The 13,659-nt window shown below is 30.3% G+C and overlaps 1 protein-coding gene across 1 annotated transcript in view; it reads left to right on the top strand.

Annotated features, from left to right (window-relative positions):
* Positions 1-13,659, top strand: part of LOC145291571 (E3 SUMO-protein ligase RanBP2-like) — a 194,824-nt gene that overhangs the window by 83,193 nt on the left and 97,972 nt on the right. The window contains exons 13-17 of the mRNA XM_080137647.1: positions 2,207-2,299; positions 9,066-9,163; positions 10,850-11,016; positions 11,102-11,222; positions 12,671-12,792. Coding sequence (XP_079993773.1) covers positions 2,207-2,299; positions 9,066-9,163; positions 10,850-11,016; positions 11,102-11,222; positions 12,671-12,792 — 601 coding nt within the window. The remainder of the gene's footprint in view (positions 1-2,206; positions 2,300-9,065; positions 9,164-10,849; positions 11,017-11,101; positions 11,223-12,670; positions 12,793-13,659) is intronic.

The following is a 13,659-nucleotide window of genomic DNA, read 5'->3' on the forward strand; positions in this document are numbered from 1 at the left end:
TTTCTTTTTCCTTTTTCTTTTCTTTTTCTTTCTTTTTTTCTTTTCTTTTTAAACTCCTCTTCCGCAACATCAATAATTAATATTGTTACAAAAGAATTTAAAATGCAGCAAAAACAGATATATTTATATATATATATATATATATATATATATATATATATAACTCTATTTAGTCATCTAAAATTCTTAGAATTTTGTTAAATCTCTTCTAAATGGTTGGTTTTCAACATTAAGTCGAAAACATCATTTGCTTTTTTACATGAAGAGATTGAAGGGATGCATCTAATACTTTTTTTTTTTTTTTTAATAATCTCTCATCTGAGGTAAAATGTTTGATGCTTGTCCAAAATTTCTCCTATATTAAAAAAAATAAAATCTGTATGTACCCATGATGGGAAGAAAATATTGTATTCCAAAAATGATGTAAAAGCTTTATTTTTAAATAATAAAATCAAATTTTGTGGCTAAACTATGAGCAACTGTCTCACAACGCCTTTTTATAAACAATATCAAGAAACAAAGGAAATAACCTTAAAAATTCCAAGATTGTTGTAATGCCTAAGAATTCTCATTAAGCATTTAAAATTATTTGGCATAATGTCTTAAATTTGTAAATTTTTTTTTTTATTAAATTTTTTTTTTTAAATTTATTAATTGACTTTTTGGCTAAGATAAGTGTAAACTTATTTAAAATGTATATTTTTTATCATTTTCTGCAAATAAATATTTCAAATTGCTGATCTCAGCATCCCAACACATCGGTCATTTCACTATTGACAAAATTATTGCATATATTCAATGTAAAATAAAAATGTATATTACAAAATGTTTTATTAGCTATTTATGAAATAAATATGTAAATTAAGAATGCCCAAAGCTGATTGTGGGTGTTTGTAGATATGCTAGCAGTTCAGCCTAGATTTGCTTGGGCCCTTTGTACTGTTCATAACTTTATGTGCATATGTATATATGTATATTAAAAAGTTTGACTCGTGTCCAGGTAACCTATATCTAAAATTTCAAGTGTTAGACCCAAAATTGGCGGAGGAGTTTGATAGTCTGCAAAGGTCAACTTTGACCTCTTGGCAGGCAAATTTTTGCCGAAAAACTGATTTAAAAAAGCTTGCTGCATGTCTGAATATCCTTCATGTAAAATTTCAAATGTTTAGACTCAAAATTGGCTGAATAGTTTGTTAGAGACTGCAAAGGTCAAATCTTTTGAACTTTGATCCTTTGGCAGCCAAATTTTTGGCCAAAAACCAATTAAAAAACTTGCCCTATGTCTGAATACACTTTATGTAAAATTTCAAATGTTTAGACCAAAAATTGGCAGAGTAATTTGCTAGAGACTGCAGAGGTCAAATTGTTTAAAACTTTTACCCCAATTTTGACCCCTTAACATTTATTGTTTTGGGCTCAAATCAAATTAAAAAGTTTGATCCGTGTCCAAGTAACCTACATGTAAAATTTCAAGTGTTTAAACCCAAAATTAGTGGAGTTTAGTAGAGTTTTCAAAGGTAATATTAGTGAACTTAGACCCTTTGACAGCCAAATTTCTGGATGAAAACCGATTAAAAAGATTTTTCACGAATCTCAATACTCCTTATGTCAAATCTCGTCTGTAGACTGAAAATTGACAGAGTAGTTTGGTAGGAAATGTATACACACACACAAACACGATTTCACTTTTATAGATATATAAAGTATTTAAAAATTTTATGTTGTATCATAGAATTAAATAATAATTTTGATATTAATATACTTAGGATAAGTGGAAAAAACTTTTGCAGTCATTGATTTGAATACAAATTTCTTCACAAGCATAGAAATAATTGATGTGATTTGCATACCAGTTAGTCAAATCAACAGTGACACCCATAAATCCTGTAAGTATAAAAGTTGTAAGAGAATGGGAGGTTGTAAATAATAATGCTAGACATGCCACCATCCCCGTTCAGACCCTTTCCACTTTCATTTCTATGGTGGCACCTCATTTGATCCAATGTTAAACTAACGTCATCCTAACTACCCGATTTACAGAACCCTACTTGCATCTGCTAATTGATTCTTTTTCTTTCACTGCACTTAAAGTAATAATTCTTTTTTTGATTTAAAAACAAAATATTTTCCTTTTTATTTTTTGTTGTCACTACCTTCCGATGAACGTTGTTAGCTTTATGCTGAGGAGTTTGTTTGTTTGTTTCAGCTGCTCACCTTTTCAATGCATCAGATTTAAATAATATTGTCTGGCTGTGTCTACACCATTTCAATAGTGCCAAAGATGAAAGTCAGCCTGCTTGTAAGTACTTTTATTAAATAACTTCTGACTTAATTGCACCTTTTTTCTTTAACAAATATGCAGTTAAAAGTTAAAAATATTGGGTGTTATTTGCACAATTTTTCAGCCAGTGTAACCTTTGAACTTCTTCAGATGTATATTATTGAATTCTAAAATCCTTTTTCAACTTCAACTTGCACAGAATTTCAAATGGAGCCACTTATTTAATCCACAAGGGTAGCATGCTTTTGTTCCTTCGGTCATGACCATGTAAAAGTCTTGTAATTCGCAGCTGTATTCTTTGTATCATACATGCTGAGGATTGAACGTTCAGATTCTAGAAGAGTGTCATTTACAACTGAATTTTATCCTCACTTTGACACTTTTCTGTAGAATTTTCTAATTTAAAGCTATTGCAGGTTTTGCTTTTGAGGAATATTTAATGGTAAAAAAATAATTTCAAAGTTACGATGACACGAGAAAGACAAATGGAGTTCTCATAATTACTATAAATGTAATAAAGCTATAGATATAAAAATTGCTGAAATATCTTTGAAATTTACAGTTTAAGAAAACAGTAGCATTGAATATGTATCGTCAACTCAAATGACTGAAGTGCTAATGATTTTTTTCAAAAATATTCTCATTTTATAAAAATATTTTTTTTTCTTTACACAGCATTTGTTTAGAATCCCCTCCCATGAAAAAACAAATTTGTACGATTGTATTTGGGACAAAATGTCATAAACAATAAATCACAGAAATTAAGTAATATTTTTATATAAAAACTGAACTTTAAGTGTATTTAAATTTTTCTAGTGCCCCCACCCTTCTGTCTTAATGACTTTCTAAAATCGCTATTTGGAGTTATTTCCCTTGTATTAATTAGACTGTTTTCAAGATGGCATCGCGAAATCATCACTCAGTTTAGCTATAAAATTTGATTCCTCTATACACATTAAGTTGAGCTTTTTGTCGTACTTACATTGATATTAAAAGCCTACTTTTTCTAAGTAAATATTAAAACAAAGGTTTTAAAATACTCTTGTCATGGATATTAAAAGTTAACTAATTTGCATATTTGAAAAACAAACTTTATTCATTTTTTATGGTTTGTTATTGGATAATTGGTTTCATTTAACTATTCTGCTTAGTTCTATTTATGCATAGTTTCTACAGTGTACATAATTGCGTAACATTTAGGATGGAAAAGTTCTAGCCATGCACATGTATACATATTTCCTTTCTTTCTCTCTCATATATATATATATATATATATATATATAGCCTACTGTAAAGAAGGTGGATTCCCTTTATCGAGCTAGAGGACTACACCTGAGAGTATCTTGTACCTCTACAATGCCAGCATTCGCCCATGCATGGAGTATTGTTGCTACATCTTGGCTGGTGCATCTACTACCAACCTCTCTCCCTCTTGGATAGAGTTCAAAAAAAAAAGTTTGGGATCTAATAGATCCCACTTTGTCAACTAAGACACCACCACTGTCCCATCACCGCAAGTTGCATCTCTCTGCCTGTTTTACAAATATTTTAATGGAATTTACTTTGATGAACTCATTGCACTTGTGCCCACTCGATGTACATATCTCAGACAAACTCACTTAGCAACAAAATCTCACCCCTTCACTGTTGAGGTCCATAAATGCCAGAAAGCTTTCTACTCTACTCTAATAGTTTCTTCCCTCAAACATCTAGACTTTGGAATTCCCTTCCTGCTTCCCTGACTGTACTGATATGCAGAAATTTAAATCTGATGTAAACCCATATCTTGTTCATCTTTCCTAGGTATTGTTCCAAATAGTAGCCCCTTATGTTCAAGTGGTGATATGTCTTGTTAGGGGTGAATGTGAGTAAATAAAAACACATATATATACTAGCAAAAGTACCCATCGTTGACTGGCTTCAAAAACAGTCTACAGAAAATGGACTCTGATTTATTAAAGTATGGTAGGTTATGAAAAGGAAGGGTTGTAAAGAGATAGCTTCGAATTTGGGGGTATCAAAACGACCCAAAGCAAAATATGATGAAAGTAAAAATAAAATAGATAAACCCTCTAATTTATTATACCATACCTGTTCACACTGAAACACTTATCACAATATTGTGTGAATCTATATTAAAAACCTTGTTAAACTTTGTGACATATTTCCATTCTATGGAGGTCAGGTGCAAACGAACACCTCATAATTTTATTATACCATATTTCTTCAAACTGAAACATAATTATCAAAGTATACTTATGCAGATAGATATGAAAAGTCTTTATTAAAGTTTGTGTCTATTTCCATTTTATGGAGGCCAGGTGCAAACGCAGACCCCATAATTTTATTATACCATCCCTATTTAAGTTAAAACATACTTATCAAAGTATTATGTACATCTATATCAAAAACACTTGTAAACGTTTGTTTTTAATTTTTAAATTTTTTATTTCCATACTTTGTGGACCAGGCGCATATGCTGATCCCACAATTTTAATGAATCACCGTTCTGCCAGATCAAACATACCCATTCCTGTGTCTCGATACATCTATCATTATATGTAATCAGTTTTTTAAAATAGTCAACCATATAGGAGCCTATTCGTGACCAGACACACACAGACATTCAGCTTTATATTATAGATTTCATGCGCGCGCACACACACACACACACACCATAATGTCCACATATACTTTGTAAAATAAAAAAATACACTTTGGAGGAGGGCGTATACAAGAATAGATCTAAATATTTTTATCAAATGTTTTCCTAGTAATTTATTAAAAATTGTGAGACAAGATTTATTTTTTTAAATAAACCTTATTTGATTTTTTTCATTTTCGAACTTTCATAGACAATTAAAAAGAATCTATGCAAAATAAGAAAACAGTGTAGGAACAGAAGAGTTAACAAAGCTCATCCCATGTCAAGAATGAGTTTCTAACTTTCTACATAATGTTACTTAAGAAACCCATTCAGAACATTGGGAGGGGTCTCTGTTAACTATTCTCTTTCTTCCTTCTACGAAGAAATGTTCATTTTTTTTTCTTCTTGCAATTATAAAGATTAGGTTGTTTATTAGATGGATTTGCGTTACTGTATAAAATAAAACAAGACACAGATAATAGTAATGGAAAATATATCAAAACCTTTAGCTAAATCGTGCCCATAAAATGAAATTTTTTTTTTTTGTAGCTGATTATGTGACAGAAAGAAAAAAAATGATAGAATTCAGGGTAGAAAAAGCAGTTTTGCACATAAATTTAATGTAAAATGATAACCATTTCTGGTGCATTCTAACTTGTTTACACACCTAAAAATAAAAAATGAAACAAAGTACTGGTAGAACATAACATTTAAACTCAACATTTTTTCTGCGTGTTTCTACTAGTGTTTAATTTTCGATTTTGAGCAGTTATCAAGAGTTTTGTGCAGGATTTATGAGGTAGGCATTTTTTTTTTTTAAATTCTAACTGAACAGTTGACACTAAATTTTTTTTTTTAATCTCTTTTTATTAACTAAAAGCACACTTTAAAATAAGTTTAACAATTAAACTTATTCAGATAGGTAGAAGAGTATTCCTTTGGTAATATATGTTACATATTTGTTTTTCATCTATTTTTGTTCTGTTAGTTACAGTAACAAATGCCTGCATCTTATTCTTTTTTAATGGTATGTATGAGTTTAAATCCCTACTATTATATAAAAGTCAATTTGTGTGTGTGAGTTCCTTCCTCATTGATTCTGAAACAGCTGAGCTTACTTTTTGCAAATTTCACACAGAGCTAATTTGTCTGGCAGTGTTCTTAGATATATTTTGTACAGAAATTCATCTGATAAATATTGAAAATCCAAAAAAAATCCGATCCTAAAAATAGTTTTTTAAAAAATTTTTTTTTAAATTTTTTTTCTTAGAGATAAAAAAAAAGCAATTTTTTACAGGGGAATTCTTATACATTGCACTGGTAAGGGAGATAATTAAATCATAGCAAATTATTTCTTCTTAGAAAAAAATTCAGAATTATTGACATTTGGAAATACAGTTCAATGGTAGAGTATTCGACTATAGATTGAATGATCCTGTGTTCAAACCTGGGTGTATCTCACCATTTTATTTTAATTTTATCTTATTAATGAGTTCAATTTATGATAAAAGAAGAGGTACCATTTAAAATTGCTGTAAATCATTTCTTATTTTTAATATTTTAAAACTAAACATTAATCAGAAGTGACTTTTTCAGAGCAATTATATCTACACTAGCTGTATGCTGGGCATACAGCTAGTGTAGATATAATTTCCTTTTTAATTTGGAAAGCATCTAAATGTTATGTATTTTATCCAAAATTTTGATTAACTCATTTTGAGATTTCTATCTATACTTATCACTTGTGCCCAAAGCGAAGAAGTACCATTCAGAAACCGATGATAGACAGTGTCCGGTTGGTGCCAATGAAATTGAAAGATCTTGTCCAGAGCATTTTAACACTTTTAATAATCAAGGCTCAAATTTTTCTGATACTCTCAAAAATGCTGATTTAAAAAAAATATTTTTTTTATTATTCCAGATTCTAATTTCGATTCATTGTCTGAACACTAATAAGTGGCCATATCTGTGTGTGTGTGGGCGGAACTTCTCTTCCAAACTCTTCAATTTTTATGTACAGAATTGAAACTTGATATATAGGAGATTTGAACCTGTGGAACAAACTCAATTTAGTTTTAGTTGATAAAAATAAGCTGCTAAGGGTTGTAATTGACCTTTGCAACTTCAATGTATGTTTGCATGCATTCATCGTCAAGCCCAAATATCAGCTGATGTGATATTGTAAACAAACACGGGCGGAATTTGATGAACGACATTATCGTTATTTTATTTTTATTTTTTTGCAAATTGGTCCACTGGGCAAATTATGCCTCATAATATATAATATTCAATAAGGGATTGATTCTATAATACATACACGATCTGCATAAATTAAAATGTCATGTTTAAGTGTATCGTACAACCACGAAGCATATTGTACTGCTTAATTTTGAGTGTTTTTCATCCATCTGTTGATAGCTCAAATCGTAATGGCTCAGGCTAGAGTGCTAAATGTTTTGGTTTCTATTCTTGCTGATGGCACCCAAGTTACTTTTTTTTTTCCCTTTTTAACTTTGGAAAATATTACTTTACTATATATTGAGTATAATATAATAATCAATAGAGAATTTGCTCTACAATAATAAATATGAAATCTTCACAAATTAAAATATCATATTTAAGCATATTTTACAACTGGTTAATGCTGGACGATCTGCTCATATGTAAATAAGATTACTTCATCGACTTATATGAATTTTGGTGTACAATATTTTCTATCAGATATGTGCATAATGCAGATTTTTCTTGTTTTTTCATTGAGAAGAATTCTAGAGATGCATCCTGAACATTTGACAGCATTTTTAAATGATTGATACAAGTGATATGAAATGGCTTTAGATACTCTTGAGCAAGATATTCATTTCCCCCAATCCCAAACTCCTCTTTCTTGACCCTTGCTACCCTTTTTTCCAATTTTTTTCTGTCTACCTTACTTCCCAAGCCTATCAATTACGGAAACCTTTCTACTCCAACCTGGTCTTGGGTATGACCTTAAACCACTACTACATTTTGTTTTCAGACTCTGCTATAATGAATGTAGGGTCAACTATTAGTTGCTATTTCTCAGGTTTCACACAATGCATCTAAAACCAAGCTCCTATCTTTACATCATCAACGCTCTGATCCACATCTGGCATCAATTGAAATGGATGGCTCTCGTCATAAGCTTCTGGGTTTGACCTTTACTCCTGACCTGAAATGGAACACGTACATCAAGTCTGTTGCCAAGGTCACTGGGAAAATAGTGGGATCCTTCTACCGCTCCAGAAGATATTTTACTACTGATGCAATTCTCTATCTATATAAAAGCCAAGTACGTCCAAGGATGGAATACTGCTGCCACATCTGGGCAGGAGCTGCTAAAAACAGCCTATCCTGCTTTGACAGAGTACAAAATAAACTTCATAGTTTAGTGGGAGATGCCCTTTTCTCTTCCCTACAACCTCTCTCCCACAGAAGAGACGTTGCGAGCCTATTTTTGTTTTATCGTTATTTTCATGGGAAGTACTCGTCTGAACTCCAATCTCTGGTACCCCCTCGCCAATCTTTCACGATAAACACCCGTCTAGCTGAAACCACTGTCAATAATTTTCCCCACTCTTTATCTGTGCCTAAATCAAAACGTAGATTCCATGAACAAAGCTTCTTTCTTAGAAATGCATGCCTATGGAACTCTCTTCCATTTGCCTGTTTCCCACCTGACGTCAACTTGGATGTCTTCAAGTCCAATATAAACAAATTCCTGATAAACTGCCCCCTTAAGTAATGACACTTTATCAAATCTCCAATACTAATGAATACTACAACACTATCCTATTGATTACTGTACACACAATAACCCTTATCCCCGAGTGGCTTCTGAGCCTTGATAAGTGGTGACCTCCATGTAAAAAAAAACAAAAAAAAAAAAACGAATCTCAAAAACAAAATATTTGAAGATGAAACTTACCAATTTCTACCAAAACGACTTCCGCATTAGAGAAGCCTAATAATTGCCATATGATTAAACTAAATTATCTGTACCAGCCTTTTTATTTTATTTCTTCCTGCCTCGTCTTCCAGCTTGTTTTCAGCTTTTGTTTGCATTCGGCCACTCACCTCCCTGCTACATTTTTTTTTTTTTGTTGTTTTTTTTAGATAAGTTCTCTTTATTTGACAACCTCCGCTATTCAAGTAGAAATCTTTCTCGTGGCTTACATCAGGGAATTGAATCTCTCTGTCAACTTGATATGGAAGTAAGCATTTTCTTTTGTTTTTCTATTACTATATATTTTTTCATTTCTTTTTAAGTTGGAGCTTTTTAAAAGTTATCATTTTATGGTTACATTTGGAACATGTTCTGCAATCGATCCGGCACATTTAAAACTTTTTTGTTTGCTTTTTATTCATAACTTAGAAATCTATTCTATATAGACTTATGAGCTAAGCTTGTTTCTTATAGAAAATATGCAAATCAGAGGATTTGCATAAGGACAACCAATAGTCGTAACATTTTACAAGGAAACTAATACCATCAATTAAATTGACCTTCAAACACACTAGGGTCCACTTATCGGATATCATAGTGTGAAACTGCATTTAAAAATAATTATAAACCAAATAATGACATTTAGAAATTTTTCTTCTATGTGTATGTAGGATAATAATGAATGTTCATTCTTTGTCATGTTCGTGAATCCACATGCACGCATCTACAACATAAGTTTATGTGCAACTTAGTTGCTACCCGAGTAATCCTGTACATGACAACTAGTATTTAAGAACATTTTTTCAGATAAAAATTTGACTCCAAATAAACTTTCTAACATGAAGTTATTTTATTTATTTTTTATGTTAATAAACAAAATTTAGAAAATTACATTTCAAATTTTTTATGCGAAATTCTTCATTTTTCATTTAGTTCACCTTTATTTCTTAATTCAGCATTTTTTGTTTTTTGTCAGCAAACATCCATCACTATTTTTGACACTTCAGACTTTTGGCTTCTTTTCATAGCCTACAAATCTCTGCATCCATGATGTTACATGATAAAGTTTGTGCAAATGTGTAAATTTACCAGCTGTCTAAAATTCTGTATAGTTTTATCAATTCAACACCATAATTGCTTTTGCTATCTATTCCTCTGAAAACTGGTTTATTGCCGAAGTGTGTTATCCCTCCCTCATCTAAAAAATAATTTCTTACATGATTCAAGTAGTGATTGGATGGTACCACCATATGTTGTATTTAAAAAAAAAACTAAATTTGGCTGCAAGTTAACATCAATTTAATTTCCTAAGTAAAATTAATGTGTAGACTTTGCAAAAAGCCATAAAATACAGGCATCAATGACTGTCTTGTCGATTAGTCTTTGGCCATTGGATGGACATTCAGAAGAAAATATATTTTATTTTGGGTTGCAAAATTTTGTCACCTTCCTCGGTCAAGAACAAAATTATAAACAAAGTAAGCTCTTTTTCTAGTAATTTTTTATTCTGATAGAAACACTAATTCCAAGCATGTGTTTTCCAACAAAATGTGTGTCAATTTGTTCAAAACTTGTATGTGTTTCAACTGTTTAATGGATTTAAAGTTTATTAATTGGGAGATAAGGCAATATTCAAGTTTTGATTAAAACCATGTCTTTAAAATTACCATACACAGTTTTACTGAAAGCAAAAATCTGAAGTGAGACAAATAACAAGAAACAAGAGTTTATTGCAACATTTCATTGTTGACTAAAGATGATCATGGAAAATGGTCAATTTGTCTATAAAATAAAATTCAATGGTTATTTGCTTATGGATGTCTGACTGATGACCTGTCAAATACTACTCAACTAAACAAAGAATTCATCACTTTATTTAATTTTCGTATGGGTTGACTTTTTTTTTTCTTAGCTCTTTTTCTCTTTGCTGAATTTTGATAATTTTGTATTTAAGGTATTCCTATGTTGCGCTGTGTATTGCACCAGTCAGCAACTGCAGCAGGTGCGTCCTGAACCTCATCAACCTCATCTACTGCCGAAAGTTCTTTGCCGGCAATTCTGCACCCAAGAACAAGCTGACTGGTGGAAGCTGGCATGCAAGTTGGGAGATAAAGTAGACACGTAAGTATGATTTTATTTTTTAATTTTTAATATTTTGAACAATAAATTTTATGTATAACTAATGTATACAAAATTAATTTTTCAGAGAAAACTTCACAAAGATGCGATTAATTTTGATGCGTGGATTGGATACTATACGATTGGTTGGTAGCCATGGTATGTCAGCAACATTGATCACCCATCTTGCTCGCACGTTACAAAGCCGGGTCAGTATTAACCTTTAAAGTTGCTTCTATAATATTAGTCACAATTGATCATCACATTTCAAGTAAAAACATTTTTATGTACTTACACTGAAATAAGTATCCTCATCAAAAAAATTAGAAAAAAATGATTGAGTAGAACTTCATATTAAAAATAATTCACTGTTGATAAGAGCAAAAGTATCAGAATTTGCCAGAAAGCAAGGGAGATAAATCAGTCTTTCATTAACACAAGTAAACGTGAATGATGCAAGATAATTTATGGTAAAATTGATTTTGTGATTAATTTTCTATTCAGTAATTATTTCCAATTTTTTGTGAGATTTAATTTTAGCGTGATACGCAAGTACATGAGTCTTTATCTGAAATGTGACTTTCAATTATAGAAGTACCTTCCTTTTAATTTTTACTTGATTATATTAGGAAATCAACATTTCTCTATTTATAAAAACTAAAATCATCCTGTTCAGAAAGATAAAAAAACAAATGTAAATTATGTTTGGTTAATTGGTAAGCTTTTCGCTCACAGAAATTTTATTTTTTTTCTGAACTGGAGAAAACTAATTTCTGCTAACATTTCCTTTATATCTTTGAAAAGTTTGCAATTTTTTATATATATATATATATATATATATATATATATATATATATATATATATATATATATATATATATAAAACAGTTAAGGCTTAAAAATATACAGAGACATTATGTACTTTTTTATATAAATATTCAACTTGTCCTGTTATTGTGAAATAAATTAAGAGGAATATTTTTTTTTAAATTGCTAGGGTATGACAATTGTTGCCTGAAAAAAAAAATCGCTTTATTTAGTCCATCCTGAAGATTACACTTTTTCTAAGAAGTTGATGACCTTTGCTAAAATGGACAAATAGTATTGGTAAAAACAAATATTGAAGAAAGGACAGATAAATTTGAAAACAAAGTTTAACAAGGTCACAAAATGTTTTGAATGGTATAAAATTTGTTCACATTTTGGAACTCCAAAGTTGTTTTAGCTTTAAAATGAAATAGTAGCTTGTCGGCTTTCTCAACTTTGCCTATGGAGATGGTCACATTTATTATTTAAGCTTAATTTTACTTTTATTATAAATTTACAAATGAAAAACAATTTAAATATTTGTTCACTAAGCAAACAATAAGTGAAATTTTGTTTATATAAAAGAATAGGTTTTAAAGTGAGGGTACAATATTTTGACTGCTAATTAATGTCACAGCAGGAAGTTGTGGTATTTCTCCATTTAAGTAATTTCTGATTGCAATTGGTTTTCAGTCTGTATTAGATGAAAACAACAGTGGTTTAATTTGTTTTCAGGATGGGGGCGGGGGTTACTGAATCTGTTCTGGCTTTGTCATACTTTCACTGGCCTATGCTGGTACATGGGTCGTGCTAGTTGTTTATAATTAGTAAACCTGGTTTACAATTTTAGGCTGCCAAAATGAAGAAAGATGTTGACAATGGTCATGGTTCCTTTAATAAACTGGAAGAACTTGAAGAACGTGCCACTTTTTATTGGGAAGCTGCATTGCCCTTGTTACAGAGACTTCAAAAGTAAGTTATGCTTAACTCTTATTTCTTTTTCAATTTAAGCTTTTAGTTGTGCATATTGCAAATAAAAAAAAAATCTAAGTAGAATACTCATTACTTTTGAAACGTATAATATGCAGTTTAAGAGATATGGTGTTTGATTCTAGATTACATGGAAGTAAAATAGAATGATGAGGTTGGATCAATCCTCACACTTGATCCACCAATAACACATACAAAATATGTTGACTTGAACCTCAAATTAACCAGAGATAATTTCAATAGATTTTGGAGCAAGTAAAATTGATATAAATACTAAGTACGTATGAAATGAATAGCCGATGCTCAAAATGTATAAACATTTTGACCCCTGCCTTAAAAAATTCACCAAAAAATCAGAAAATTAACCAATTTGATAAAATTTTCAGTATTTATCAAATGATAATGGAAGATAATGAATCCATTATTTTTAATTGAATCTTAGTGGGAATGTATTAGTTTGTTTAAACAAAAAAACACTTTTATTAAAGTTATGGTTTTCAGTAGTTAAAAAAAAAATTATTTATTTTTACTTTTTTATGGCATCGTAAATTATAACAATAAAATCAAAAATTAATTTTTCCAGGAAAAAGTTCCTAAAGTTCATATTAATGAATTTGATATAACTCAAAGAAAAATTAATTTCTCAAACCAACAATATTAATGGTGTAATAAGGAATCAATGCAGTCTGGGTGGAAAGAGGTGTGGAAAAAAAAAAAAAAAAATTTAAGCGAACAGTAAAATAATTCAGTTTTTATTTTAAAAGAAAAAAAAAACATGCATGGGGTCAAATTTAATTGGATATAGCTGAAATTTTACAGGCTAAATAAGCATAGAAGTCTATCTCTACT

This window comes from Euprymna scolopes, chromosome 12 (genome assembly GCF_053919585.1).
Source record: "Euprymna scolopes isolate OS-2025 chromosome 12, ASM5391958v1, whole genome shotgun sequence".
NCBI classification, from domain to species: Eukaryota; Metazoa; Mollusca; class Cephalopoda; order Sepiida; family Sepiolidae; genus Euprymna; species Euprymna scolopes.